Here is a 27,284-nt window from a genome sequence, read left to right as displayed (position 1 = left end):
GAAACTTTAAATCTGGGCTCTTGTAGCACCAGCTAATGGGAACGTCTTTGCTCTGTTTGCCTTATCTAAACCTGTTAAAACCTTCTACACCTCCATCAACTCTCCGTCCAATCTTCACCTCTCCAAGGAGAGCAACCAAGGACAGCAACCTATGCTCCAACCTATGATCCAAGCTACAATCTCTCATCCCTGAATAACACTGATAATGTCCTCTGCATTCTCTCAACAACCCTCATATCCTGTCAATACTGTGTGGAGCTGGAGGAACACAGCAGGTCAGATAGCTTCAGAGGAATAGGAAAGTCTGTTTCAGGCTTACACCCTTGCATCGACTTTCCTGCTCTTCTGACGCTGCCTGACCTGCTGTGTTCCTCCAGCTCCACACTGTATCGACTCTGACTTTAGCATCGGCCGTTCTTGCTAACCCTCAAATCCTACCTTGATAGCCAATCGATAGTCAGGAACCAAAGATTGGCAGGAGAAACAGTTGCTGAACAATTGGCTACTTTCAAAAAAAGGAAGTGATTCAGGCCTGGTCAAGGTATATTCCCTCAAAAGGCAAAGGTAGTGTAAACAAATCCAGAGACAACAGTGAAAAGGATGGTAAAAAGAGGAGGAGGGTCAACTAGCGACTAAAAGGGGGATTTATGCATAGAAATGAAAACTTTGCATCTGTCTGTACCAAGAATATAGATAGTGCCCAGGTTGACGATGAACGTGTCAATAGATGGGTTCAAAATCAGTAAGAAGGAGGTATTGGAATACACTGACCATACTTAAGACTGACAAGAACTGGGACCAGGTGAGAAACATCCACTCAAGGCTGAAGGAAGTGAGAATGGAAACTGCAGAAACACTGTCAATGATCTTTTAAGACTTGCCTAATCTCAGGGAAGGAGCCAAAGGACTGGAGAATTATATGATGTGGATGGAGGTGCCGGTGTTGGACGAGGGTGGATAAGGTCAGAATTCACATGACACCAGGTTACAGTCCAACAGGTTTATTTGAAACCACAAGCTTTCGGAGCACTGCTCCTTCACCTGATCAACATTTCAAATAAACCTGTTGGACTATAACCTGGCGTTCTGTGACATCTGACCTGGAAAATGATAAACATTTATACCTTTTGGAGAATAATAGACGAGGTTGGATTGGGATATTTGGTTGGCATGGATGAGTTGGACTGAAGGGTCTGTCTGTGTGCCATATGACTCTATGACCTTCGTTCAACAAAACCGTGTAAGGATACATCTAGCAACTACAGGTCAATCAGTTTGATTTCAGAGGTGGGGTAGCTTCTGGGAACAGTTCTTCAGAATTAATAGTCACATAGAAAAAATGTGGGTTGGTTTGGAAGAACCAGCATGGATGTCTTAAGAGAAAATTCTGTTGAACTAACATGCTAGAGGTTTTGAAGAGGTAACAGAGGGGTCTAATGAAGTTAATGCTGATGTGTTGCATATGGACTTCCAAAAAGAACTTAATGCAGTTGCACACAAGAAATCTGTAGGAAACCTACAGCTCATGGAATTCAGGGGACATTAACAGTGTGGATACAAGATTGTCAGAGTAACAGGCAACAGACAATACTTGTTAATCGAGAAAATTCAGAGTTGGCTCTGTTAGTTCCGAAGATGGGTCAGTGGACCCAAAACGTTAACTCTGATTTTTGTCTTCAGATATTGAGCTGAGCTTTTCCAGCAATTTCTGTTTTTGTTTCTGATTTACAGTATCTACATTTCTTTTTCAGTTTTTTACTTGTTAATCAATATTTTTTCAAGTTGGAGGAAGTTTAAAAGATTTGGAGTTCCCTAAGGATCAGTGTTTGGGACCTTTATTTTTCTTGATGTGCATTATTGATGTCAATTTCAATGTGCAAGGAACAGTTTCAATGTTTGCAGCTGATTGTAAACTGTGAGGGGGACAGTGCAGATTTTCAAAAGGATATAGACAAGTTGGTGGAGTGAGTAGATGGAGGATGAAATTCGCTGGTGAAGTGTGAGGTATTTTATTTTGGTAGAAAGCACATGGAGAGTACAAAATAAGGGATACAATTTTCGGGAGACAGCAACAATTGCAGATGCTGAAGTCAGAGACAACACAGTGTGGAGCTAGAAGAACACAGCAGGCCAGGCAGCATCAGAGGAGCAGGAAAGTCGGGACGCTTCTCCCGAAATGTGAATTTTCCTGCTCCTCTGATGTTGCCTCACCTGCTGTGTTCCTCCAGCTCCACATTGTGTTGTCTCTATAATTTTAAAGAGGTGTAGGAGCAGAAGGACTGGGTGTATACGTGCATAAATCATTTTAAGAGATAGGATAAATGGAGGGAGCAATGAATAAAGCATACTGTATAAAAAATGTGATGCTGGATGAACACAGCAGGCCAAGCAGCATCTCAGGAGCACAGGAGATGCTGCTTGGCCTGCTGTGTTCATCCAGCCTCACGTTTTATTATCTTGGAATTCTCCAGCATCTGCAGTTCCCATTATCTCTAAAGCATACAGTATCTTGGGTATACTCGAATAGAGACATAGAACATAAAAGCAAGGAGGTGATGCCAACTTTGAAGAAGACACTTGTCAGACCTCACCTGATCTGTGTCTACTGTGTACGACCCAGGACACCACACTTTAGGAAGGATGTGAATGCATTGGAGAGGTGACAGAAGAAGTTGACAATAATGTTTCCAGGGATGAGAAACTTCAGTTACAAAGATAGCTCGGAGAAGTTGGTACTGTCTTCCTCATGGAAGGCTCAGAGGAGATTTGATTGAGTTTCAAAATCACGAGCAGTCTGCACATAACATATGGGGGGAAACTGTTCCTTGTGGAAGGATGGTGAATGAGAGAGAGAGAGAGAGAACAGCAAGAAAATGATTTACAAAGGAATTAATTGCAAATGCGAAGCAAGCTTTTTTTTTCTCACAGTGAGTTGTTCTGGAGTGCGCTGTCTGGAAATTGTGGTGGAAATAGGTTCAATGAAGACATTCAACAGCATATTAGATGATTTGCTTGAAGAGAAACAATATTCAGGATTATGGGCAGGACAATGGCACTGTGTCAAAATGCCCATTTGGAGAGCCAGTGCAGACATGCTGGACCGAATATCTTTCTTCTACGCTGTGACAGTTCTTTGATTCTGTAGCTGGACTGCACTTCAAAGGGACTGGCACAAAGGCAATAAGCCAGAAACCCTCCACCATTGTACAATTTACTTAATTCGAGAGAAACCTGCGCTTTGTACCACCAGAAACAGAATTTATCATTGTTGCTGTCGTGGCATTGGCATGGAAGCAGAAGGTTCAAATCTTTATTGATTTACCAATACCTCATTATAGAACATAGAACATTACAGCACAGTACAGGCCCTTCGGGCCTCGATGTTGTGCCGACCTGTCATACCGATCTCAAGCCCATCTAACCTACACTATTCCATGTGCGTCCATATGCTTATCCAATGACGCCTTAAATGTACCCAAAGTTGGCGAATCTACTACCGTTGCAGGCAAAGCGTTTCATTCCCTTACTACTCTCTGAGTAAAGAAACTACCTCTGACATCTGTCCTATATCTTTCACCCCTCAATTTAAAGCTATACCCCCTCGTGCTCGCCATCACCATCCTGTAAAAAGGCTCTCTCTATCCACCCTATCTAACCCTCTCATTATTTTATATGTCTCAATTAAGTCACCTCTCAACCTCCTTCTAACGAAAACGGCCTTAAGTCCCTCAGCCTTTCCTCATAAGACCTTCCCTCCATACCAGGCAACATCCTAGTAAATCTCCTCTGCACCCTATCCAAAGCTTCCACATCCTTCTTATAATGCAGTGACCAGAACTGTACGCAATACTCCAAGTGCGGCTGCACCAGAGTTTTGTACAGCTGCAGCATAACCTCTCGGTTCCGGAACTTGATCCCTCTATTAATAAAAGCTAAAACACTGTATGCCTTCTTAACAGCCCTGTCAACCTGGGTGGCAACTTTCAAGGATCTGTGTACATGGACTCCGAGATCTCTCTGCTCATCTACACTACTAAGAATTTTACCATTAGCCCAGTACTTTGCAATCCAGTTACTCCTACCAAAGTGCATCACCTCACACTTGTCCGCATTAAACTCCATTTGCCACCTCTCAGCCCAGCTCTGCAGCTTATCTATGTCTCTCTGCAATCTACAACATCCTTCGTCACTGTCCACAACTCCACCGACCTTAGCGTCGTCTGCAAATTTACTAACCCATCTTTCTATACCCTCATCCAGGTCATTTATAAAAATGACAAACAGTAGTGGACCCAACACCGACCCTTGCTGTACACCACTAGTAACTGGTCTCCAGGATGAACATTTCCCATCAACTACCACCCTCTGTCTTCTTTCAGCAAGCCAATTTCTGATCCAAACTGCTATATCTCCCACAATCCCATTTCTCCGCATTTTGTACAATAGCCTACTGTGGGGAACCTTATCGAAAGCCTTGCTGAAATCCATCTACACCACATCAACCGGTTTACTCTCATCTACCTGTTTGGTCACCTTCTCAAAGAACTCAATTAGTTTTGTGAGGCATGACCTTCCCTTCACAAAACCGTGCTGACTATCCCTAATCAAATTATTCTTTTCTAGATGATTATAAATCCTATCTCTTATAATTCTTTCCAACACTTTACCCACAACTGAAGTAAGGCTCACTAGTCTGTAATTACCAGGGTTGTCTCTGCTCCCCTTCTTGAACAGGGGAACCACATTTGCTATCCTCCAGTCATCTGGCACTATTCCTGTAGACAATGACAAGTTAAAGATCAATGTCAAAGGCTCGGCAATCTCCTCTCTGATCTCTCTCTGTCTGTGTCCATCTCTCCACAGGAGCACAGGGCCTGCAATGTGGACTCCTGCCCAGAGGTACGCAGAAACACACCGTGGACGCCTTGGATGCCGGTCAACATCAGTCATAATGGAGCCCGCCATGAACAGCGTTTCCGCTACACCTGCCGGGCACCACTGGCAGATCCACACGATCTACAGCTCGGCAAGAAAAGGGTGGATAGCCGCTTCTGTCCCGCAGATGGCAGCTCTGCGTGCACCACAGACAGTAAGTCAAGCGATTGGTGGCTAATTCCTGGGCTAATACTCAGCACGGGGTGGAGGCATGTGTTTGGAACCCACTGTGGCAAATGGTAAAATTTAAATTCACTAAAAATGAGAAATTAAATGCCCCTTGGGTTCACTGATGTCCTTTATGCCATCCTTACGAGACAAGCAGTCTTGGAGAGTCAGTGCAGCTATGAAGGTCCGAACAGCCTCCTTTTGCACTGTACTAATGCTGTAGCACTGTAATCAGATTGCACTTTAGGAAGTGCTGCATTCAGTGTAACTCCAGGCTCACGCCAATGTAGCTGACTCTTAATTGCCCTCTGAAATGGCCAAGCAAGCCACTCAGTTCAAGGGCAAATAGGGACGGACAACTTATCCTGGACTTTCTAGTCATGCCCACACTCCCAGCAGCAACATATGTGCTGGTTGAAGAATTAGTGATGCAGCAAATGATTAATGTCATTTTTTATGAATAAAAAATAGTTATCATAGTCCTACTAGATCAAAGAGCTGCACTCCCATTACAGAGAGGGGAAGACAGAGAGAGAGATATTTAACCAGAGGGTCACCATGCCTCAGGTGAAGGCTGAGGTTGGGAAGAAGAGCCCTTCATGATAACCACATGATTGTAGGATTAGAACCCACACTGTCGGCAATGTTCTGAATTGCAAACTAGCTGTCTAGCTAACCAAGCCTCATTAATTACTAGGGGCATTGCACTCAAGAGATGGGGTGGCTCAGAGATTAGCACTGCTGCCTCACAGCACTAGGGACCAGCGTTCAGTTTCACCTTCAGGTGTGTTATAGTTTCCTCCCACGGACCAAAGATGTGCAGGTTGGGAGGATTCGCTGTGCTAAATTGCCCATAGCATCCAAAGATATGCAAGCTAGGTGGATTAGCTATGGGAAATACAGGGAGACAGGATAGGGATGGATGGGTAGATTTGGTTGGGATGGTCTTCAGAGGGTTGGTGTGGACTCAATTTTCTGAAGAAGGGTCTAGATCTGAAACATCATCTTTCCTGCTCCTCTGATGCTGCTTAGCCTGCTGTGTTCATCCAGCTCTACACCTTGCTGTCACAAAAACTCAGTAGGTGGAGTATAATATGGGAAAATGTGTGGTGATGCACTTTGGAAGGAAGAACAAAAGCGATGAATATTATTTAAATGGGACAAGCTGCAGAATAGAAGGACATGGGGGTCCTTGCCCATAATCACCAAAATCCAGTGTACAGGTTCAGCAGAAAGTAGGGAAGGGAAATCAATATGTGACCCTTATTTTAAAGGGAATGGAGTATAGATGTCGAAGATCTTGCTAAAACTATCGAACACCAGTCAGACTATGCCTGGAATACTGTGAACAGTTGGTCCCTTCAGCTAAGAAAAGATGTACTGACATTGGAGGCACTCCAGATAATGTTGACTCGGCCGATCCCAGGTATGGAGGGAACAAAAACAAAGTTGCTGGAGAAGCTCAGCAGGTCTTGCAGCATCTGTGAAGGGAAAAACAGAGTTAAATTTCAGGCTTGACGAAGGATCACCGGACCTGAAATGTTAATTTTGTTTTTCCCTTTGCAGATGCTGCCAGACCTGCTGAGATTCTTCAGCAACTTTGTTTTTGTTCCTGATTTACAGCATCCACAGTTCTTTTGGTTTTTATTTACCAGGTATAGAGGGACTATCTTATGAGCAGATGTTGAGTTGGTTGAAGTTTAGAAGAATGGAAGGGGGCTTTATTGAAACAAATAAAATTCTGAAAGTTCATGACAGGGTGGATGTGGAGAGCTTGTTACCCCTTGTAGGAGAGTTTTGGACCAGAGAGTATAATCTCAGAGTCAGGGGTTGTCAGGGAAACTGTTACCTCCCTCAAGAGTTGGTGTATTTGTAGAAGTCTTTACAGAAGAGGGCTGTTGAGGCTGAGATAGGCATATTTTTAATCAGTAAAGGAATCAAAAAGTGTTGGGCAAAGGCAAAAATAATAGAGTTGAGGATTATCAGATCAGCCATGATTGAACTGAATGGCAGGGAAGACTCAATGGACCAAATGGCCTACTTCTGCTCTTCTGTTTTATAGAGAAGGCAAGAAAATGGCATTAATTGAAATGCTCAATCACATGGCCAATGCGGATATGATGGGCTGAATGGCATCCTGCTATATTGTAACAATTCTCTGAGCTTTCTGCCTTGGTAACGTGACACGCATCTTGTTACATGACCCCTCTCCCTTGCCTCACACAGCCCTCGTCGATGATCTTTTGAAGTTCGGCCGGCAGTCCCTCCATAGGATTGATGGTGGCTGGTCCCCCTGGTTGCCATGGTCACCCTGCTCCCGTGAGTGTGAGATGGGTTTTCAGACCAGGAGACGGAGTTGCACCAATCCCGAGCCCAGAAACGGAGGTTTGCCCTGCACAGGAGCTGACATTCAGTATGAGGATTGCAACCAGCTGCCTTGCCCAGGTAACTGATCATGTAATTCGTGGGCAAAAGGTTGGCAAATGGAGTACAGTTGGGGGTGGGGATGGGGGGGAATCATGAGGTTGTTCATCTCAGAAGAGAGAACAAAAGACCTGAAATAAGTGGGAAATAAAAACAGGAGTTGCTGGAAAAGCTTTGCAGGCATCTGTGAAGAGAAATCAGAGCTAACGTTTCAGGTTCAGTGACCCTTCCTCACAACTGAAACGTTAACTCTGATTTCTCTTCACAGATGCTGCCAGACCTGCCGAGCTTTTCCAGCAACTTCTGTTTTTGTTTCTGATTAATACAGCATCCGCAGTTCTTTTGGTTCCGAGTACAAAGTGGATGCTTGTACATAAAATGCAGAAAGCTAGCACACAGGTGCAGCAGGTAATCAGGAAGGCTAATGGCATATTGGCCCTTATTTCGAGGGGATTAGAGTATAGAAGTACGAAATCTTACCTCAATTGTACGAGGTGCTGGGGAAGACCACATCTGGAGTGAGCAGTTTTGGTCCCCTTACTTAAGAAAAGGTATTATTTCATTGGAGACAGCTCAGCGAAAGTTCATTCGGATGATCCCTGGTATGGTGGGACTGTCTTATGAACAAAGGTTAAATAGGTTGGGACTCTACTCCCTGGAGTTTAGACAAATGAGAGGTGATCTCATTGAAATATATAGGATCCTTAAGGGGCTTGACAGGGTAAATGCTGCGAGGACGTTTCCCCTCATGAGACAGTGTAGGACTAGAGGGCAGAGTCTCAGAATAGAGGGCTCCGATTTGAGACAGAGATGAGGAGGAATTTCTTCTCTCCATGAGTTGAGAGTCTTTGGAACTCCTTACCACTGAGTGCTGAGGAGGCAGAGAACAAACACCTGTATATTTAAGGCAGAGATAGAGAGATTTTGATCAGCTGGGGAATCAGGGGTCATGGCGAAAGGGCAGGAAAGTGCAGGTGAGGAATGTTAGATCGACCATGATCCTGTGGAATGGCGGAGTAGGCTCAAGGGGCTGAATGGCCTGCACCTCTTCCTATTTCAATTGGCACCATGGTCTTATTGTCTCGGGAGTAAGAATTATAAGTTTTGCAATTGACACCAAGTGGAAGACTATAATTAGTATTGGAGAAGAATGCCAAAAAATACTGCTAAGGGGCTTAAAATCAACAAATCACTCTTACTGTTAAATGTAAAGTGGGAGAGCTCTTGTGGTGCAGTGATAGTGTTCCTCCCTCTAATCCAGGAGGTTTGGTTCAAATCTCAACTGCTCCAGCAGTCTTTCTTACCAGCTTTGAACTGATTGATTAGAAACATATTTGAAGTGTAAGGTGGTGTGTTTTGACAAGGAAAATAAGGAGACCACACAATCCTTGGAAAATTAGTATCTTAATGAGGTGGAGAAGCAATGATCTGGACTATAACTACAATACAATCTGGGAATTATCAAAAGTAGTAGAACAGTAAACAAAACAGAGGTGATTTCTAGAGAGATAGATTTGAAACCTTGACCCACCTGGGGTGGTGGGAAACATGACAGCAAATTGATGCACAGGAAACTCACACAAATATTAATGATCCAATAATGCATTTCTTTTTGGCATTATGGTTTGCAGAATAAATAGAGGCCAGCCTACCCTCCAGCAATGTAGTACTCCCTCATCCCTAAGCCTTTGACAGTGTGGCATTTCCTCAGTAGTGAACTTCAAACAGTGCAGCACTCCCTCGGTACTGACTCTCTAACAGTGCAGCAGTCCCTCAGTACTGACACTCCGACAGTGCAGCACACCCTCGGTACTGACCCTCCAACAGTGCAGCACTTCCTCTGTACTGACCCTCCAACAGTGAAGCACTCCCTCGGTACTGACCATCCAACAGTGCAGCACTCCCTCGGTACTGACTCTCTGACAGTGCAGCACTCCCTCGGTACTGATCCTCCAACAGTGCAGCACTCCCTCGTTACTGACCCTCCAACAGTGAAGCACTCCCTCTGTACTGACCCTCCAAGAGTGCGGCACTCCCTCGTTACTGACCCTCCGACAGTGCAGCACTCCCTCGGTACTGACCATCCAACAGTGCAGCACTCCCTCTGTACTGACCCTCCGACAATGCGGCACTCCCTCGTTACTGACCCTCCGACAGTGCAGCACTCCTTCGGTACTGACCCTCCAACAGTGAAGCACTCCCTCGGTACTGACCATACAACAGTGCAGCACTCCCTCTGTACTGACCCTCCGACAGTGCAGCACTCCCTCTGTACTGACCCTCCGACAGTGCAGCACTCCCTCGGTACTGACCCTCCAACAGTGCAGCACTCCCTCGTTACTGACCCTCCAACAGTGAAGCACTCCCTCGTTACTGACCCTCTAACAGTGAAGCACTCCCTCGGTACTGACCCTCCAACAGTGAAGCACTCCCTCGGTACTGACCATACAACAGTGCAGCACTCCCTCGTTACTGACCCTCCGACAGTGCAGCACTCCCTCGGTACTGACCCTCCGACAGTGCAGCACTCCCTCGGTACTGACCATCCAACAGTGCAGCACTCCCTCTGTACTGACCCTCCAACAGTGCGGCACTCCCTCGGTACTGACCCTCCAACGGTGCAGCACTCCCTCTGTACTGACCCTCCAACAGTGCAGCACTCCCTTGGTACTGACCCTCTAACAGTGCGGCACTCCCTCAGTACTGACCCTCCGACAGTGCAGCACTCCCTCAGTACGGTCCCTCTGACAGTGCAGCACTCCCTCGGTACTGACTCTCCGACAGTGCAGCACTCCCTCGATACTGACCCTCCGACAGTGCAGCACTCCCTTGGTACTGACCCTCCGACAGTGCAGCATTCCCTCAGTACTGACCCTCCGACAGTGCAGCGCTCCCTCAGTACTGACCCTCTGACAGTGCGGCACTCCCTTGGTACTGACCCTCTAACAGTGCGGCACTCCCTCAGTACTGACCCTCTGACAGTGAAGCACTCCCTTGGTACTGACCCTCTAACAGTGCGGCACTCCCTCGGTACTGACTCTCCGACAGTGCAGCGCTCCTTCAGTACTGACCCTCTGACAGTGCAGCACTCCCTCAGTACTGACCGTCCAACAGTGCAGCACTCCCTCGATACTGTCCCCCTGACAGTGCTGCACGCCCTCGGTACTGACCGTCCGACAGTGCAGTGCTCCCTCAGTACTGACCCCTCCGACAGTGCAGCACTCCCTTAAACACTGACCCTCTGAGAGTGCAGAGCTCGTTCAGCACTGACCCTCTGAAAGTGTGGCACTCACTCAACACTGACCATCTGACAGTGCAGCACTCCCTCAATACTGACCCTCTGACAGTGCAGCGCTCCCTCAGTACTGACCCTGTGACAATGCAGACCTCCCTCAGTACTGACCCTGTGACAATGCAGCACTCCCTCAGTACTGACCCTTCGATAGTGTAGCACTCGTTCAGTACTGACCCTCTGACCATGCAGCACCCTCTTAATATTGACCCTCTGACAGTGCTGTGCACCCTTAGTTCTGACCTTCAGACAGTGCTATGCACCCTCAGTACACCCATTGCTGCATTGGGATTGTCAGCTTAGATTTCCTGCTCAATTCTCTGGAGTGGGCCTTGCAGATCACCACCTTCTGAGTGACTGAGCCGTGAGTGAGCTGGACGATTTACTTGTTGGCCCACCTTGACTAACTGTTAACTCTCATTCTCTGACCTGGCCATGTTTTCCAGTTAAGGGAGCGTGGTCGTGTTGGTCTCCTTGGTCCTCGTGTTCAGCAACCTGCGGAGGTGGACATTACCAACGTACACGGACCTGTACCAACCCAGTGCCAGCTAATGGCGGAGATATCTGCATCGGGCTGCACACAGAGGAGGCTCTCTGCAACACTCAGGCCTGTGAAGGTAGGCTGCACGTTGAGCCTCATAGAGACAGGAGGTTGTGAGAATGCCATTTCATCTGGTGACAGGTTTGATAGGCCCGTGATTTTGAAAATATCTCTCAAATATTCTTTTGGCCCTTCTGTTTGAGGAGAGTAGTCCAAACATCTTCAATCTATCCTCTTAACTGAAGTTTCTTGTCCCCGGAATCATTCCTGCACTCTCTCTGAAGCATTCATATCTTTCCTATAATGTGGTGCCCACAAGTGTACACAATACTTCCACTGAGACCTAACAAGTAGCTTACAGAAGTTCAACATCACCTCCTCTCACACTTGGTCTCTCGGTTCCTCGGAATAAAACCAGGTACAGCAGGCAGAGACAAACAAAGCTGGTCAACACTTATTTTGTCTGCACCAGTGCATTCGCCTTGCCTTTTACAATTCCATAAAAACAGGCAGGATTTCTCGCATCGGGAGGAGTATCACAAAACCCACCGACCCAACAGAGTCGCACACATTGGTTTTGAAATAAGGAAGTTCATCACATTCTCAATGCAGCTCTGGCCATGGAAGGCTTGAAGGGAGATTGCGAACACCAGATGATTGTGTTCCATAGTCACTCAATTGGCTATGAAGCCCTTGGATGGCAGAAAAGGTCTTTCCATTCAGTTTCGTTCCCCATTGTAGCCAAATGTCCTCATCATAGTGTCTCAGGCCATGACTGTGACCTTCATTTTCACTAGTTCTGGCAGAGGGCCATGGCTAGGATGTTACTGTTTCCTCCAGAGTCCAGGTTGTTATGGCAGCAGACACTTACCCATCTATGTCATAACCTGCAGCTATGAATAGTGATGGCCAAGGCACCCTTGGGGCCTTTTGACAATTGATGTTGAATCAACCTGACACTAGTTTTCAGTAGAGTAAGCCCACTTCAGGCAGAACTTTGGGAAACAGCACAGCCCGCTGTCTCGAATTGCCTCCCACTCCTCCTTGCCCCTCGAACTTTCTTGCTCCTTTGAGATATTGCTTAAAATATAACTCTTTGACCAGGCTTTGATCATCTGTCTTAATACTCTTTTCTTTTGATAACCATGGGATGACAGGATTGAAGTATCAAGAAACTTTACTCTCTGGTGTTTAGAAGAATGGGCAAGGGGGAAATTTCATAGATACAGAGTTACAAAGGGATATTGATATAATGCAGGGCTGGGCTGAGAAGTGGTGGATGGAGTTTAAGCCTGAAAAGTGTGAGGTGATTCATTTTGGAAGGACAAACTTGAAAGCAGAGTACAGGGTTAACGGAAAGACTCTTGGCAGTGTGGAGGAGCAGAGGGATCTCGGGGTTCATGTTCACAGTTCCCTGAAAGCTGCCACTCAGGTGGATGGAGTTGTTAAGAAGACGTATGGTGTGTTAGCTTTCACTAATAGAGGGATTGAGTTCAAGAGCCGTGAAGTTATGCTCCAGCTGTACAAAAGCCTGGTTTGGCTACATCTGGAGTATTGTGTCCAGTTCTGGTCGCCTCATTACAGGAAAGACATGGAAGCGTTGGAAAAGGTGCAGAGGAGACTTACCAGGATGTTGACTGGAATGGAGGGAAGGTCTTATGAGGAAAGGTTGAGAGAGCTAGGGCTTTTCTCTTTAGAATGATGAAGGATGAGAGATGAGTTGATAGAGGTGTACAAAATGATCAGAGGTGTAGATAGAGTGGACAGCCAGAGACTTTTTCCTAGGGTGGAGGTAACTTTCACGAGGAGACATAGTTTTAAAGTGAGTGGAGATAGATCTCGGGAGACATCAGAGATAAGTTCTTTACACAGAGAGTGGTAGGGGCATGGAATGCTTTGCTGGAGAGGGTAGTGGAGTTGGCCTCACGAGGGGCATTTAAGCGGCTATTAGACAGGCATATGGATGATAGTATAAGGTAGGGGTGGAGGTTAGATAGACCTTAGGTTTCGGGCAAAAGTTGAGCACAACATCATGGGCTGAAGGGCCTGTACTGTGCTGTACTGTTGTATGTTCAATGTTCTATGCCTACATAATTCTCACAGGATTGAGCTTGTGATGAGGAGTTCAGAACCACAGGCCACAGCCTCAGAAAATGGAATAGGCCATTCACGATTGAGATGAGGAGAAACTTCTTCGCCTAGAGAGAGGTGACCCTGTGGAATTCTGTCACAGAAAGTGGTTGAGGCCAAAGCATTGAATATTTTCAAGGGAGCGAGATATAATTCTTAGGGCTAAAAGGATCAAAAATATGGAGATAATCAGGGAATAGGGGACTGAGTAAGATGATCAGCTGCGATCACATTGACTTGCAGAGCAGGCTTGAAGGGCCGAATAGCCTACTCCTGCTGCTATTTCCTATGCTCTGCTGAAGGATTATGTTAAAAGTACATGCTTTACAAGCTATTGTTGCATCACTGCTCTGTCAGGCCTCCGTACAGACCCAGGCCCTAGAGGTATAGGGAGAATTCAGTGACTTCGAAACATAAGCCTGTGCTTTGAGCGTCTCAGCACACAAATCATGGATCCTTTCTAAATTTATCATTTTGTGACAAATCTAACATTCATCATTCGTCCCTAATTTGCCTTGAACTGTCAGCCAGGCCATTTATAAAAGACTGAGACAGCATAGATTTAAAGTAATCTGTAAAAGAAGCAGAGATAAAGTGAAGAAAACCTTTTTCACTCAGTGAGTAGTTAGGGTATGGAATATACTGCCTGGAAATGTGGTAGGGGCAGGTTCAACTAATGTATTCAAGACAGTATTGGACAATTATTTGGATTAGACAATGTGCAAGAGTAAGGAGCAGAATGGGAGATGGACACTATGTAGCGATGCTCATTTAGTAGCACATCTGTGTTTCAAAGGGCAATTGACAGTTAACGTTATGGCTGTGGATCCATGTGGCAGACCATCACAGGGTCATACAGCAGGGAAGCGGATCCTTCGGCCCAATCAGTCCATACTGTCCGTAATTCCAAACTAAACTAGTCCTACTTGCCTGTCCTTGACCTTATCCATCCAAACATTTCTTATCCCCTACACGAGCTGGGAAAAATGTCTTCACTCAAAGGGTGGTGAGTCCATGGAATTCTGTAGCACTGTAACTTGGTCATCGTAGCTTTCGTCTTTTTTTTAAGTCATTCGTAAGACATGGGCGTTGCTGGCTGGCCAGGAGTTATTGCGCATTACAGCAGCAACACCTGGACAACATCCAGTTTGGACTGATAAATGGCAAGTAACATTTGTGCCACATAAGTGCCAAGCAATGACCATCTCCACAATCTAGCCATTGCCCATTGACAATGGTATTACCATCACTGAATCCCCCACTATCAACATTTTTGGGGTTACCATTGACCATAAACTCAACTGGACTTGCTACATGAATACAGTGGCTACAAGAGCAGGTCAGAGACCAGGATTCACCTCCTGATTCTCCAAAACCTGTCCACCATCTACGAGGCACAAGTCAGGAGTGTGACGTAATACTTCCCACTTGCCTGAATGGGTGCAGCCCCAACAACATTCAAAAAGCTTGACACCATCCAGGACAAAACATCCCGCTTGATTGGCACCACATCCACAAGCATTCACTCCCATCACCACTGACACTCAGTAGCAGCAGTGTGTACTATCTACAAGATGCACTGCAGAAATTCACCAAAGATCCTCAGACAGCACCTTCCAAGCCCTCAACCACTTCTATCTAGAAGGACAGAGCAGCAGATCCATGGGACACCACCACCCTTAAGTTCTCCTCCAAGCCACTTGCCGCCCTGACTTGGAAATATATCACCGTTCCTTCACTGTCGCTGGGTCAGAATCCTGGAATTCCCTCCCTAATGGCTGGAATGCAGCGGTTCAAGAAGGCGGCTCACATCACCTTCTGAAGGGCAACTAGGGACAGGCAGTACCCAGCATGCGACGCCTACATCCCATGAATGAATGCATTTTAAAAAATGCCACACTAATGCTCCCCCCATCCCTTCCCATGACCACCACCTGCCCCAAGTGTTACAGAGCCTGTGGTAGTCACATTGGTCTGTATAGCCACCTGCGGACTCACTCTGAGAGTAGAAGAGAGTCACCTTGGTCTGCAAGGAACCACTGATGATTATGACATTGTTGGAGGTGCCATGTTGTGGAGGGACCTTAAATAGAGGACCCATTTATACATTCAGATAAACATCAGTCAAACAAGGGAGTTTGCCTGTCCCATATTCATTTGTGATCACAAAGCTTCACAAAGAGATGAACTGGCTATTACCAAATTGTGGTCAAATTGACAGCTGCATTTCCGAGATTACAACAACTGGGGTTTTAAAAGTGTTTAATTATCTGCAAAAACGTTTTAAGACATCCTGTGATCTTGAAGGGTGCTATATAGATGCTTGTTCTACTTCCTCAGAGCTTAGGAAATGAGGAGCTGCCATTCAGCCTGTCGAACACATTCCTGTTGGTGATCTTAGGAACATAACAAGTTCAATTGTCCGATCTAAATGAAAATTTAGGCTCACTGCTCCCTCTCCTCCGCAGTGGTTCACTTCACTAACCTCAGCTGGGACTGTTAAATGGTTAGCACCAAATGATCCCATTGTGTACAGAGCTGCAGCCAGTTTAGAAATCAAAACACTGAGCAACTTCAGTAAAGAGAATCAAAAAGTTGCAAGTTGACCGCAGTAACTCTCCCTTGTCAAAGTGTGTTATTAGAAATAATGAGAAGCTTTTTCCAAATTACCCGCATTAATTAAGATTTATGCGCAAGAATCTCCACTCTAGTTCCTGCAGAAAGACGTCGATAATTGGATAAATGAATAGCCACAAGCATTTTCTTGCAGTTCTCAAACTAAATATTCTATAGCCTGCATCGCTATTGCTCAAAACATCTCATGATTAACCACTGTGTCATCAGCACATTAGACACAGACCTGACTTCGTTTGCATCACAGTCCATTTTCTACACATTTTCAGAATGGATTTCCCTGTCCTCCAGAACGCTGCAGAAGCAATTTTGGAATAATGAAATTGCATCTGTGTGTTCAGTCCTGCATACAAGAGGAAGAAAAATGGTTAAATAGAGTATCTCTGGCTTTCTCTTCGCTGTTTTTTCACTCTCATCTGTCTGAATATCTCTTTCTTTCTGTTTGTTTGGCTCATTAGCTGTTGGGCCTACGTTGTTTGTTCCCTCTATCTCTCCCTTGTTTCTCTCTCCCTTGTTTGTCTGACTCTCCATTTATTTGTGACTTGCTATCTTCTGGATCGCTATCCTGATTCACTCTGTCTCTCGCTACCTCCTTCGTTCTGGTTTTCATTCCCTCTCTCTATATCTGGGGTTCCATATCCCTCTAAAATTAAATAACTCCGTAGAGGCTGGTATCCTGTCATCATGTCACCCTTTATTTACATGTGCACAGTACATGGACTCTGACCAGCTTGTTCAGAGCCAGTCCCTATAGTCAAGAGAATCCCTGAGACTCCTGTTTATATCTGTCAGCCAGGGCTCCCTGTTTTGCCTAGGTTAATCGCCCCAATCAGGGAACTCACATTCAGTTGATCCACCTGGCCAACCTCAATCTAATCACTACAAAAATAAAACAAGGAACTGCAGATGCTGGAGAACCAAAACAAAATCAGAACTTGCTGGAGAAATTCAGCAGGTCTGGTGGCATCTGTGCAAGAAAACATAGTTAATGTTTGGAGTCCAGATACTTTTCATCAGAACTTCTTGAGGCTGAAGGAAGACACATAGATAGGGAGGGGTGAGGGCATGGAGGACTCTGGAAATCTGGATTAGAATGACAAATGTAACATATTTTTATCACCATTTGCCAGTAATTCATTGTGAGTGAAGTCTTTCCAAGATGTTCCTGACAGACATGAAAGTTGCTTGATGAAGGCAATTTCTTCATGGAATGTGTAGATATACTACAGTGGAATCTTTCAAAGATGTTGGAAATTTAAAAGATTGTCTTCTGATTTTTAAGGTGGTTGGTCGGTATGGAGTGAATGGAGCCTGTGCAACGAGGAAGACACACAGTTCCGCAGTCGCCGATGTGAAACTCTGAGCCCTGGGGCAGTGCAATGTGTGGGGAACGGCACCCAGTTTCGGCCGTGTCTCTATAATGAAATTCCAGGTGAGTGTTGTCATGAACTGTCCCATGTTGTTCCTCAAAACGGAAACTTAGTTTTAGAGAAAGATCAATCGTCCAATCTTCCTGCATAGAGAACATCTGTGGTTCTACCTGATGTCACTCAATGTCCAGGAGGGTAAAATACCTAGTGACTGGTTAGCATCAGTCCTCAGACTAGCTGGCTCACTCTCCTGTACGATCTTTCTTCTGAACTAAGGATGATTGTAACAACCTCAGCATCATCCAAATGGAAATCCACTCTTCTTCCTCACCAGACGGTGATCTGACAGCTTTAGAAAGAAACCCTCTGTTCATAATCACATCGCTGTTTGTGGGGTTTTGCTGTGTGAAAATTGGCTGCTAGCTTTTGTACATAACAACATTAATTATGCTTCAGAAGTGCTTCATCTGCTGTTAACTCGCTTTGAGACATCTGGTGGCTGTGAAGGGGACCATATAAATGCAGGTCTTGAGGTGGCATAACCTATAAGGCTACAGACTTAAAGCTGAAAGGCAGTTAGCTTTTCCTTTGGCCAGCACAGTCTGAATGGGCTGAATGACCTGCTTCTGCTTTGTGAGCATCTCGATATTTCACTGCAGTCCATGGGATCTTGTTGTGTTGAATTAGTTAATGAGAGAGACTGAAATTCAAAGTTGGTCATATTCATTCGGAGAGGTTATTTCTGAGAGACAGGATTGCATGTTAGAGTAAGATGTCTCTTTAACCAATGTGAACGGCAACCTGATCCCTTGTATTTTTAAATTAGTGACTGCCCTACAGATCATAATGGGGAGCCTAACACTCAAAACCCATTGTATTTTTGGGACAGAAAACGCTCCTATTTCAGGGGCAGTGGGCCACTTCCGTGAGATGTTATGAGCGAAACATGTTGGCAAGGAAGTTACAATAAGGGCCCAGACCAGAACAAGTAAAACAGTTGGATTTGTTTGACAGTCTGAGAGCTCCATTTAGCTTAATTTTTATTCTTTCTTGGAAAGTGGGCATTGGCCGGGATTGACAATTTTGTTGCCCTTCCTGAATTGCCCTTACTGTGAGTGGCAGTATTAGGGCCATTACAGAGGACAGTTGAGAATCGACTGCAGTGCGGTGGGTCTGGAGTCACAGGTAGGGCAGGCCAGACCTGGTCAGGACTTCCTCCTCCAAAATGCCATTAGTGAACCAAATGGGGTGTATTTTCACAGCAACCAATGATGGTTGTCATGGCTACCACTACTGAGACTAGCTTCCAATTCCAGAATAATTAATTCAAGTCAACGCATGGCACGGTGGCTCAGTGGCTAGCGTTGCTACCTCACAGCGCCAGGGACCCGGGTTTGATTCCACCCTCAGGCAACTGTCTGTGTGGAGTTTGCATGCTTTCTCCAAGTCTGCGTGGGTTTCCTACGAATGGTCCAGTTTCCTCCCACAGTCCAAAGATGTGCAGGCTAGGTGGATTGGCTATGCTGCATTGCCTGTAGTGTTCAGGGATATGTGGGATATAGGGGAATGGGTCTGGGTGGGATGCACTGAGGGTTGGTGTCGACTTGTTGGGGTAAAAGACTTGTTTACACACTGTAGGGATTCTATGATCAAGTGCTATTGTGGGAATTGTATCCATGCCCCTATCCCATTTAGCCTGGATTATTAGGCCAGTGACATTACTATGGCCACATTGATACCTGCCTTTTTATTCCAGATTTTTTTTTGACTGAATTCACTGAATTCCAATCTTCAGATTGTCATGGTGGTAATTGAACTTATAGTCTCACGACTTCCAGACTTCTTGATCACTCAACCAGCAACACCAACAATGCACTGATGTGACTTTTGTTTGGGATTTAAGAATCTAGCGCTGTTGGGCTTTGAGGTATCACTGCTCTGAGGTTAAATATTACTCTTGTTCTCTCCTGCAGTGATCCAGTCAGCTATTGGGAGTGACAGCAGCTGTGGAGGTGAGTCCTGGCACAGAATTGGTTTGTAAGTCTTTGGAGTCATGAAAGATTGGGGCATTTTTTTGTAACCAGTAAATGCTGAGACTGCCCCAGAAATTTCCATAATAATTCCTTACTTGGTTACATTGTTACGTCTCATTTCCAGTGAGACCAATATATTTAATTCCCAGATTCATCAGTATCTTCATTTGCAGGCAAATCAAAATCTGCTGTTTCCAGGTTTCTCACTGGATCCCACTCCCAGTTACGTCGCTATCTCCCATCCACAGCGACATCGGGTTTCATGCTCTGATGCCTGGAATGAGTGAATTGCATTATGAGAAAAGGCTAGGCCTGTATCCTCTGAAGCTTAGAAGAATGATGGATGACTTAAAAAAAAATATAAGATCCTGGGTGACTTGACTGTGTGAATGTGCAAAGTATGTTTCATCATGTAGGAGAAGCTACAAACAGGGGTCATAGTTTAAAAATAAAATGTTGCCCTTCTAAAGAAATGAGGAAAATCTTGTTTCTCCCAGAGGGTTTGGAATTCCCTTCCCCAAAAGATGGTGGATGCAGATATGTTTAAATAACTTTAAGGCAGAGGTAGATAGATTCTTGATTATCTAGAGGATGAAAGGTTATCAGGGATGTGCAGGAATGTAGAGTTGAGGTTAAAATCAGATCAGCCATAATCTTATTGGAGGGAAAAGCAGGTTCAAAGGGTTGAATGACCTACTCTTGTTGATCTGTTTCTCACTTTCTCCCAATGCAGACCATTTGGGATCATAAAATGATACAGCGCAGAATGAGATCAGTTGGTCCATCATATCCATCCCAGCTCAGTCAAAAACAATCAAGTTAGTCCCACTCTGAAGCTCTGTCACTGTTGCCTTTTCCTCACATCCCTGCATTCTTTCTGAGTAATCTGCCCAATTCCCTTTTGATAGCTGCTATTGAATCTTTATTCATCAGGTTATTAGACAGTGCCTTTGTAAATCTAGCCATTTAAAGCATTAAGAAGTTTATTTCCACCTTTGTTTCACCTGTGGTTCTTTTACCAATCACCTCAAGTTTCTGCTGTCTGGTTACCAACCTTTACTCAGTAAATGAGGTTCCTCTGTTTTTACTCTTACTAAACCTGGCATGTTAAACAGGTTGAACCTGTACTCATTGGAGGTTAGAGGAATGAAAGATGATCTTAATGAAACATCACAATCAAAGGGACACAGTTTCAAAATAAGGGTCTCCCATTTAAATTAGAGATGAGTAGGACTTGCTTCTGTCAAAGGGTCATTAAACTTTGGAATTCTTTCCCACAGAGAGCAATAGAGCTGGATCAGTGAATATGTTTGGAGGGATATGGGCCAAGTTCAGGCAGGTGAGACTAGTTTGGTCGGGGAACTTGATCGGCATGGGTTGGTTGGACTGAAGGTTCTGTTTCTGTGCTGCATGGCTCGACATTCAAGACTGAGTTGGACAGATGCTGCATCTACAAGGGAGATGAGGATTATGTTGCAGGGAGGGGGTGGATAAGCAGGAAAGTGGATTTAAGCCTACAATCAATTGACTCGTGATACTGAATGGTGGAAGAAACTCAAAGGGGGAATGGCCTATTTCAGCTCTTACTTATTATGTTCTGTGTACGTGAGGGTTAGTTTACAGAGAGAGGACTCAGGAGACAATGCTGCATACTTAAGGATTGAGTTACAGGGTGTTACAACAATGCTTCTACCTCACAGCAATATGTCTTCTGAGTTGGATGAATGATAACTCATTGATGAGGAACATCATGTCCTGGCTGCGTTCTATTATAGTATAGTAGATTATGTCTTTAAGTCTGGTGTAGCTCTTAAAATCCTAACCATTCATTCATTCAGCCTTTAGTGTCTACCACCTGATTGCCACTGGAGTTTCCTGCTTCCTGGGTGCTACCCTCATCACCCTGCTCATATATGCGTACTGCCAGCGATGTCACAGACAATCTCAGGAGTCCACTGTCATTCATCCGACCACTCACAACCATCTGAATTACAAAGGCAGCAGTCAGGGTAACAAGAATGAACTCTACAATCCAATGGAAATCAAGGTAATGGGTTTTGCATTTGGGTGACCGATTCTAAATTCACAAATGCAATTCTCTAATTTGGGCTGACCTGTTTGTGATTGATTTTTCTCCCAATTGCTTTGAAACTGACATTTTGCATTTCTCCTACAACACTTCTGTCATGTTATTAAGGTTGGGATGGTAGTTTCCTTCCCTAAAGGACATTAGTGAGCCAGATGAGTTTCTCCCAACAATTGACAATGGATTCATGGTCATCATTAGATTCTTAATTTCATATTTTTTAGTTATTTGGGTCTCTAAATTAACAGTCTAGCGATAATACCCCTAGGCCATCATCTCTTCCTCTCCATAGCCAAGCAGGTGTACTGGATTTTCCTCAAATGTCCATCCAATTTTTTTTCAAAATCATTCATTGGCTCTGCCGCCACTAACCCCCGGGCACTGTGTTTCAGGCCATTCAGCCCATGTTGTTGGGTCCAGTGCATACACAGCAAGGTAATGGAGTGCTCCTTTGAGGTTAGCATTGGACCAGAAAGACTGATATTGTGAACTTTTCACTTCTTTATTTTTATAATTTGTTCCTATGATCTATAATGCTATATCTCTTTACTTTTCTAATTTTTTTTGTTTCCTAAGAATTTTACCTTAAGTATCTGTACCTAGGTACCTTTATATCCAAGATTGCGCTGTAATGTGGCAACTGTAAGCTTTTCACTGTACTCATTTCAGTACATAGAACATAGAACATAGAACATAGAACAGTACAGCACAGAACAGGCCCTTCAGCCCACAATGTTGTGCCGACCATTGATCCTCATGTATGCACCCTCAAATTTCTGTGACCATATACATGTCCAGCAGTCTCTTAAATGACCCCAATGTGACAATGAAGCTAAATTAATTCAATTCAATCCAACGCAATCCAATTCAATTCAGTTCAATTCACTGTCCGTACCCTTAGTCTGGTAATCGCTAGTCCTCGTGTCATCCTTGAATGGGATGGGTTTTCTTTGATGAAGTCAGATTCAATCAAGTCATTTGAAAGGGAATCGGACTGGTCTGTGGAAAATGTGCATGTTTGCAGGGAGTTAGGGGGAAAATGGATGGGGTGAATTACTCATTTGGAGAGTCAGAGTGGACAAGATTGTCTCCCTGCATTTCCCACAGCTAATCCACCGAGCTTGCATATCCCCGGTTGCTGTGGGCAATTTAGCACAATGAATCCTTCTAACCTGCACATCTTTGGTCTGTGGGAGGAAACTATAACACACCTGAAGGTGAAACTGAACGCTGGTCCCTAGTGCTGTGAGGCAGCAGTGCTAATCTCTGAGCCACCCCATCTCTTGAGTGCAATGCCCCTAGTAATTAATGAGGCTTGGTTAGCTAGACAGCTAGTTTGCAATTCAGAACATTGCCAACAGTGTGGGTTCCAATCCTACAATCATGTGGTTATCATGAAGGGCTCCTTTTCCCAACCTCAGCCATCACCTGAGGCATGGTGACCCTCTGGTTAAATCTCTCTCTCTCTGTCTCTTCTCCTCTCTCTAATGGGAGAGCAGCTCCATGATCTAGTAGGACTATGATAATTACCTTTTATTCATAAAAAATGACATTAATCATCTGCTGCATCACTAATTCTTCAATCAGCACATATTATTTTGCCCTAGTGAATGTGGGCATGACTGGAAAATCCAGGATAAGTTGTCCATCCCTATTTGCCCTTGAACGGAGTGGCTTGCTTGGCCATTTCAGAGGGCATTTAAGAATCAACTATATTGGGGTGAGTCTGGAGTCACACTGAATGCAGCACTTCCTAAAGTGCAATCTGATTACAGTGCTACAGCATTAGTACAGTGCTGTAGGAACATAGAACATAGAACATTACAGCGCAGTACAGGCCCTTCAGCCCTCGATGCTGCGTCGACCTGTGAAACCAATCTGAAGCCCATCTAACCTACACTATCCCATTATCATCCATATGTTTATCCAATAACTATTTAAATGCCCTTAAAGTTGGTGAATCGACAACTGTTGCAGGCAGGACATTCCACGCCCAGATGAGCCAAATGGCCTCCTTTTGCAATGGCCCTGTGATGTTGCTGGAGAGCATTAAAGACAAGTGTTGTTTGGTCATCTCTTGAAAGATACAGTCCAGAAGGAGGCCATTTGGTTCATCATGCCTGTGATGGCCCTTAAAAGAGCGATCCAATTTATTGTTCTCCTCCTGCCCTATCTTAGCAGACCTGAAACTGTTCCCATTTCTGAGTATCTATCCAATTCCCTTCTAAAAGTTATTACTGAATCTGCTTCAACTGCAGATCAAATCAACTCACTGCCTTAAAGATAAGCCTTCTCATCTTCTTTTGCAAATTATCTATAATCTGAATCTTTAGGATTACTGGCTCCCTTTGTCAGTGAAGACAGTTTCTCCTCATCCATTTACCAAAATCCTTCACAATTTTGAAGCGCTCCACGCAGCTTTCTATGTTCTGAGGAGCGCAATTGCAGCATCTTCTCACTGTCCTCATGTCAAAAATTAATTGGGTTTGAATCAGTATTTGAGCTGAGGTCAGTTCAAGCTTGGCCCCCTCACCTTACTCAATGTAAACATTTGCAGCACTTTGCTATTTTTGGGCCAATAATCATTAGACAGTCCTAAAGAAGAAGATAAGGGAAAGAGTAGGGGAGGTAGTTATAACTAAACTGAAGGTATTATCACTGCACTGTTAATCCAGAAGACCCAAGTAATGTTCCAGGGATAACAAGGTGTGAAGCTGGATGAATACAGCAGGCCAAGCAGCATCTCAGGAGCACAAAAGCTGACGTTTTGGGCCTAGACCCTTCAGCACAGAAGGGGATGGGGAGAGGGTTCTGGAATAAATAGGGAGAGAGGGGGAGGCGGACCGAAGATGGAGAGAAAAAAGGATAGGTGGAGAGGAGAGTATAGGTGGGGAGGTAGGGAGGGGATAGGTCAGTCCAGGGAAGATGGACAAGTCAAGGAGGCGGGATGAGGTTAGTAGGTAGGAAATGGAAGTGCGGCTTGAGGTGGGAGGAAGGGATGGGTGAGAGGAAGAACAGGTTAGGGAGGCGGGGACAAGCTGGGCTGGTTTTGGGATGCAGTGGGGGGAGGGGACGAGCTGGGCTGGTTTTGGGATGCAGTGGGGGAAGGGGAGATTTTGAAGCTTGTGAAGTCCACATTGATACCATTGGGCTGCAGGGTTCCCAAGCGGAATATGAGTTGCTGTTCCTGCAATCTTCGGGTGGCATCATTGTGGCACTGCAGGAGGCCCATGATGGACATGTCGTCTGAGGAATGGGAGGGGGAGTTAAAATGGTTCGCGGCTGGGAGGTGCAGTTGTTTATTGCGAACCGAGCTGAAGTGTTCTGCAAAGCAGTCCCCAAGCCTCTGCTTGGTTTCCCCAAAGTAGAGGAAGCCACAACAGGTACAGTGGATACAGTATACCACATTGGCAGATGTGCAGGTGAACATCTGCTTAATATGGAAAGTCATCTTGGGGCCTGGGATGGGGGTGAGGGAGGAGGTGTGGGGGCAAGTGTAGCACTTCCTGCGGTTGCAGGGGAAGGTGTCGGGTGTGGTGGGGTTGGAGGGCAGTGTGGAGCGAACAAGGGAGAGAGTGGTCTCTCCAGAGGGCAGACAAGAACACCCTAAACCGCGTCTCCCGCATTTCCCGCAACACATCCCTCATACCCCGCTCCCGCCACAACCACCCCAAGACGATCCCCCTCATTCTCACGTACAACCCCACCAACCTCCGGCTTCAACGCATCATCCTTCGACACTTACGCCATCTACAATCCGACCCCACCACCCAAGACATTTTTCCATCCCCACCCTTGTCTGCCTTCCGGAGGTATCAATGTGGACTTCACAAGCTTCAAAATCTTCTCTTCCCCCACTGCATCCCAAAACCAGCCCAGCTCGCCCCCTCCCCCCACTGCATCCCAAAACCAGCCCAGCTTGTCCCCGCCTCCCTAACCTGTTCTTCCTCACACCTATCCCTTCCTCCCACCTCAAGCCGTACCTCCGTTTCCTACCTACTAACCTCATCCCGCCTCCTTGACCTGTCCGTCGTCCCCGGACTGACCTATTCACTCCCTACCTCCCCACTTATACTCTCCTCTCCACCTATCTTCTCCTCTATCCATGTTCAGTCTGCCTCCCCTTCTCTCCCTATTTACTTCAGAACCCTCTCCCTGTCCCCTTCTCTGATGAAGGGTCCAGACCCAAAACATCAGCTTTTGTGCTCCTGAGATGCTGCTTGGCCTGCTGTGTTCATCCAGCTTCACACTTTGTTATCTCGGATTCTCCAGCATCTGCAGTTCCCATTATCTCTAATGTTCCGGGGACCTGGGTTCCATTCCTGCCGTGGCAGAATGTTTGAATTTGAATGCAATTTTTAAAAGCCTTCCGAAATTCAGAGTCTAATGATGACCATGAATTGCCAATGGTTGGGAAAAACCTATCTGGTTCACTCATGTCCTTTCGGGAAAGAAACTGCCATCCTTACCTGGACTGGCCTACATGTGACTCCAGACCCACAGTAATGTGGTTAATTCTTAACTGCCCTCTGGGCAATTAGGGTTGGGCAATAAATGCTGGCTTAGCCATTGACGCCGTCATCCTGTGAATGAATTAAGCAAAAACAGTAGCAGTGGAATTTTGTTTTTGCATTATGAATTCATGGGTTTAGGCATTGATAGCACACCCAGCATTTGTTGCCCATCCCCAATTGCCCTTGCACTGAATCTTCCTTTCTCAAATACCAATTGAAGCAGGGTTTTGAATATTTTGAAGGCAGAGACCATAAGACCCATAAAAGTGGGAACAGGATCGAGTGTGGGCTGTTTGAGCCTGCTCAGTAGAATCTTGATGTTCCTTGCATCCACTTTCCTGCCTTTTCCCTGTAACCCTTGGTTCCTGGACTGATCAAGAATTTATCTATCTCAGCCATAAATATACGCACGGACTCTGCCTCCACAGCTCTCTGTGGCAAGGAACTCCAAAGACTCACAACTCTTGCAGAGAAGAAATTCCTCCTCATTTCAGCCCTAAGTTAGCTCCCTTTTATTCTGAGATGATGTCCTCTGGTCCTGGACATTTTCCCAAAGGGAAACATCCTCTCAAGTGTTCACCCTTTCAAGGCTCTTATCAATGCTGCATGTTTCAATGAGAACACCTCTCATTCTTCCAATCTCAAATGATCCGTGAGGTAGGTCAATTATTAATAATGAAGGGGGAGAATGGTCAGCATAAGGGTAAGTGGGAATGCGGATTTGAGGATACACCCAATCAGCTACAATCTTATTAATTGGTGGAGAAGGCTTGACAGGTGGAATGGCATACTGCTGCAATATCCCATCAACCTTCCCCAGTCCATAAATATCTTCAAAGAGCCAGCACAGGCAAGCTGGACTGAATGGCGTCTTCTGTGCATGTGAGATTCTTTCAAAGATTTGAGGGAACCTAGACTGATAATGAGGTTTTTGTTGAGCCGGGCAGGAGTGGAATTTGCTTTCTATAATCCTGCTTATAATCAAGGCATCAAATCTGATTTACACTTTGTTTAAACTGAAGGTTGATCTCAGTTGGCTGAAAGCCAAGCTTATTATAGAATTCCTGCACTAATCTTGTCTCCAGAGCGATGGGTTTTGCGGATTAATGTGCTGTGCATTGTAAATGTATTATAAAGGGGAGAAAAGAATTAGCTGT

General features: G+C 45.3%; 1 protein-coding gene across 3 annotated transcripts in view; it reads left to right on the top strand.

Annotated features, from left to right (window-relative positions):
- Positions 1-27,284, top strand: part of sema5ba (sema domain, seven thrombospondin repeats (type 1 and type 1-like), transmembrane domain (TM) and short cytoplasmic domain, (semaphorin) 5Ba) — a 329,573-nt gene that overhangs the window by 290,136 nt on the left and 12,153 nt on the right. For all 3 annotated transcript variants that reach the window (XM_059647532.1, XM_059647530.1, XM_059647531.1), the window contains 6 exons: positions 4,864-5,089; positions 7,330-7,548; positions 11,266-11,436; positions 17,407-17,556; positions 19,468-19,506; positions 21,366-21,574. In XM_059647532.1, coding sequence (XP_059503515.1) covers positions 4,864-5,089; positions 7,330-7,548; positions 11,266-11,436; positions 17,407-17,556; positions 19,468-19,506; positions 21,366-21,574 — 1,014 coding nt within the window. The remainder of the gene's footprint in view (positions 1-4,863; positions 5,090-7,329; positions 7,549-11,265; positions 11,437-17,406; positions 17,557-19,467; positions 19,507-21,365; positions 21,575-27,284) is intronic.

Source organism: Stegostoma tigrinum, chromosome 7, assembly GCF_030684315.1.
Source record: "Stegostoma tigrinum isolate sSteTig4 chromosome 7, sSteTig4.hap1, whole genome shotgun sequence".
Classification (NCBI taxonomy): domain Eukaryota; kingdom Metazoa; phylum Chordata; class Chondrichthyes; order Orectolobiformes; family Stegostomatidae; genus Stegostoma; species Stegostoma tigrinum.
The sequence above is the reverse complement of the archived record's forward strand: the minus strand, read 5'-3'. Positions and strand labels throughout refer to the sequence as shown.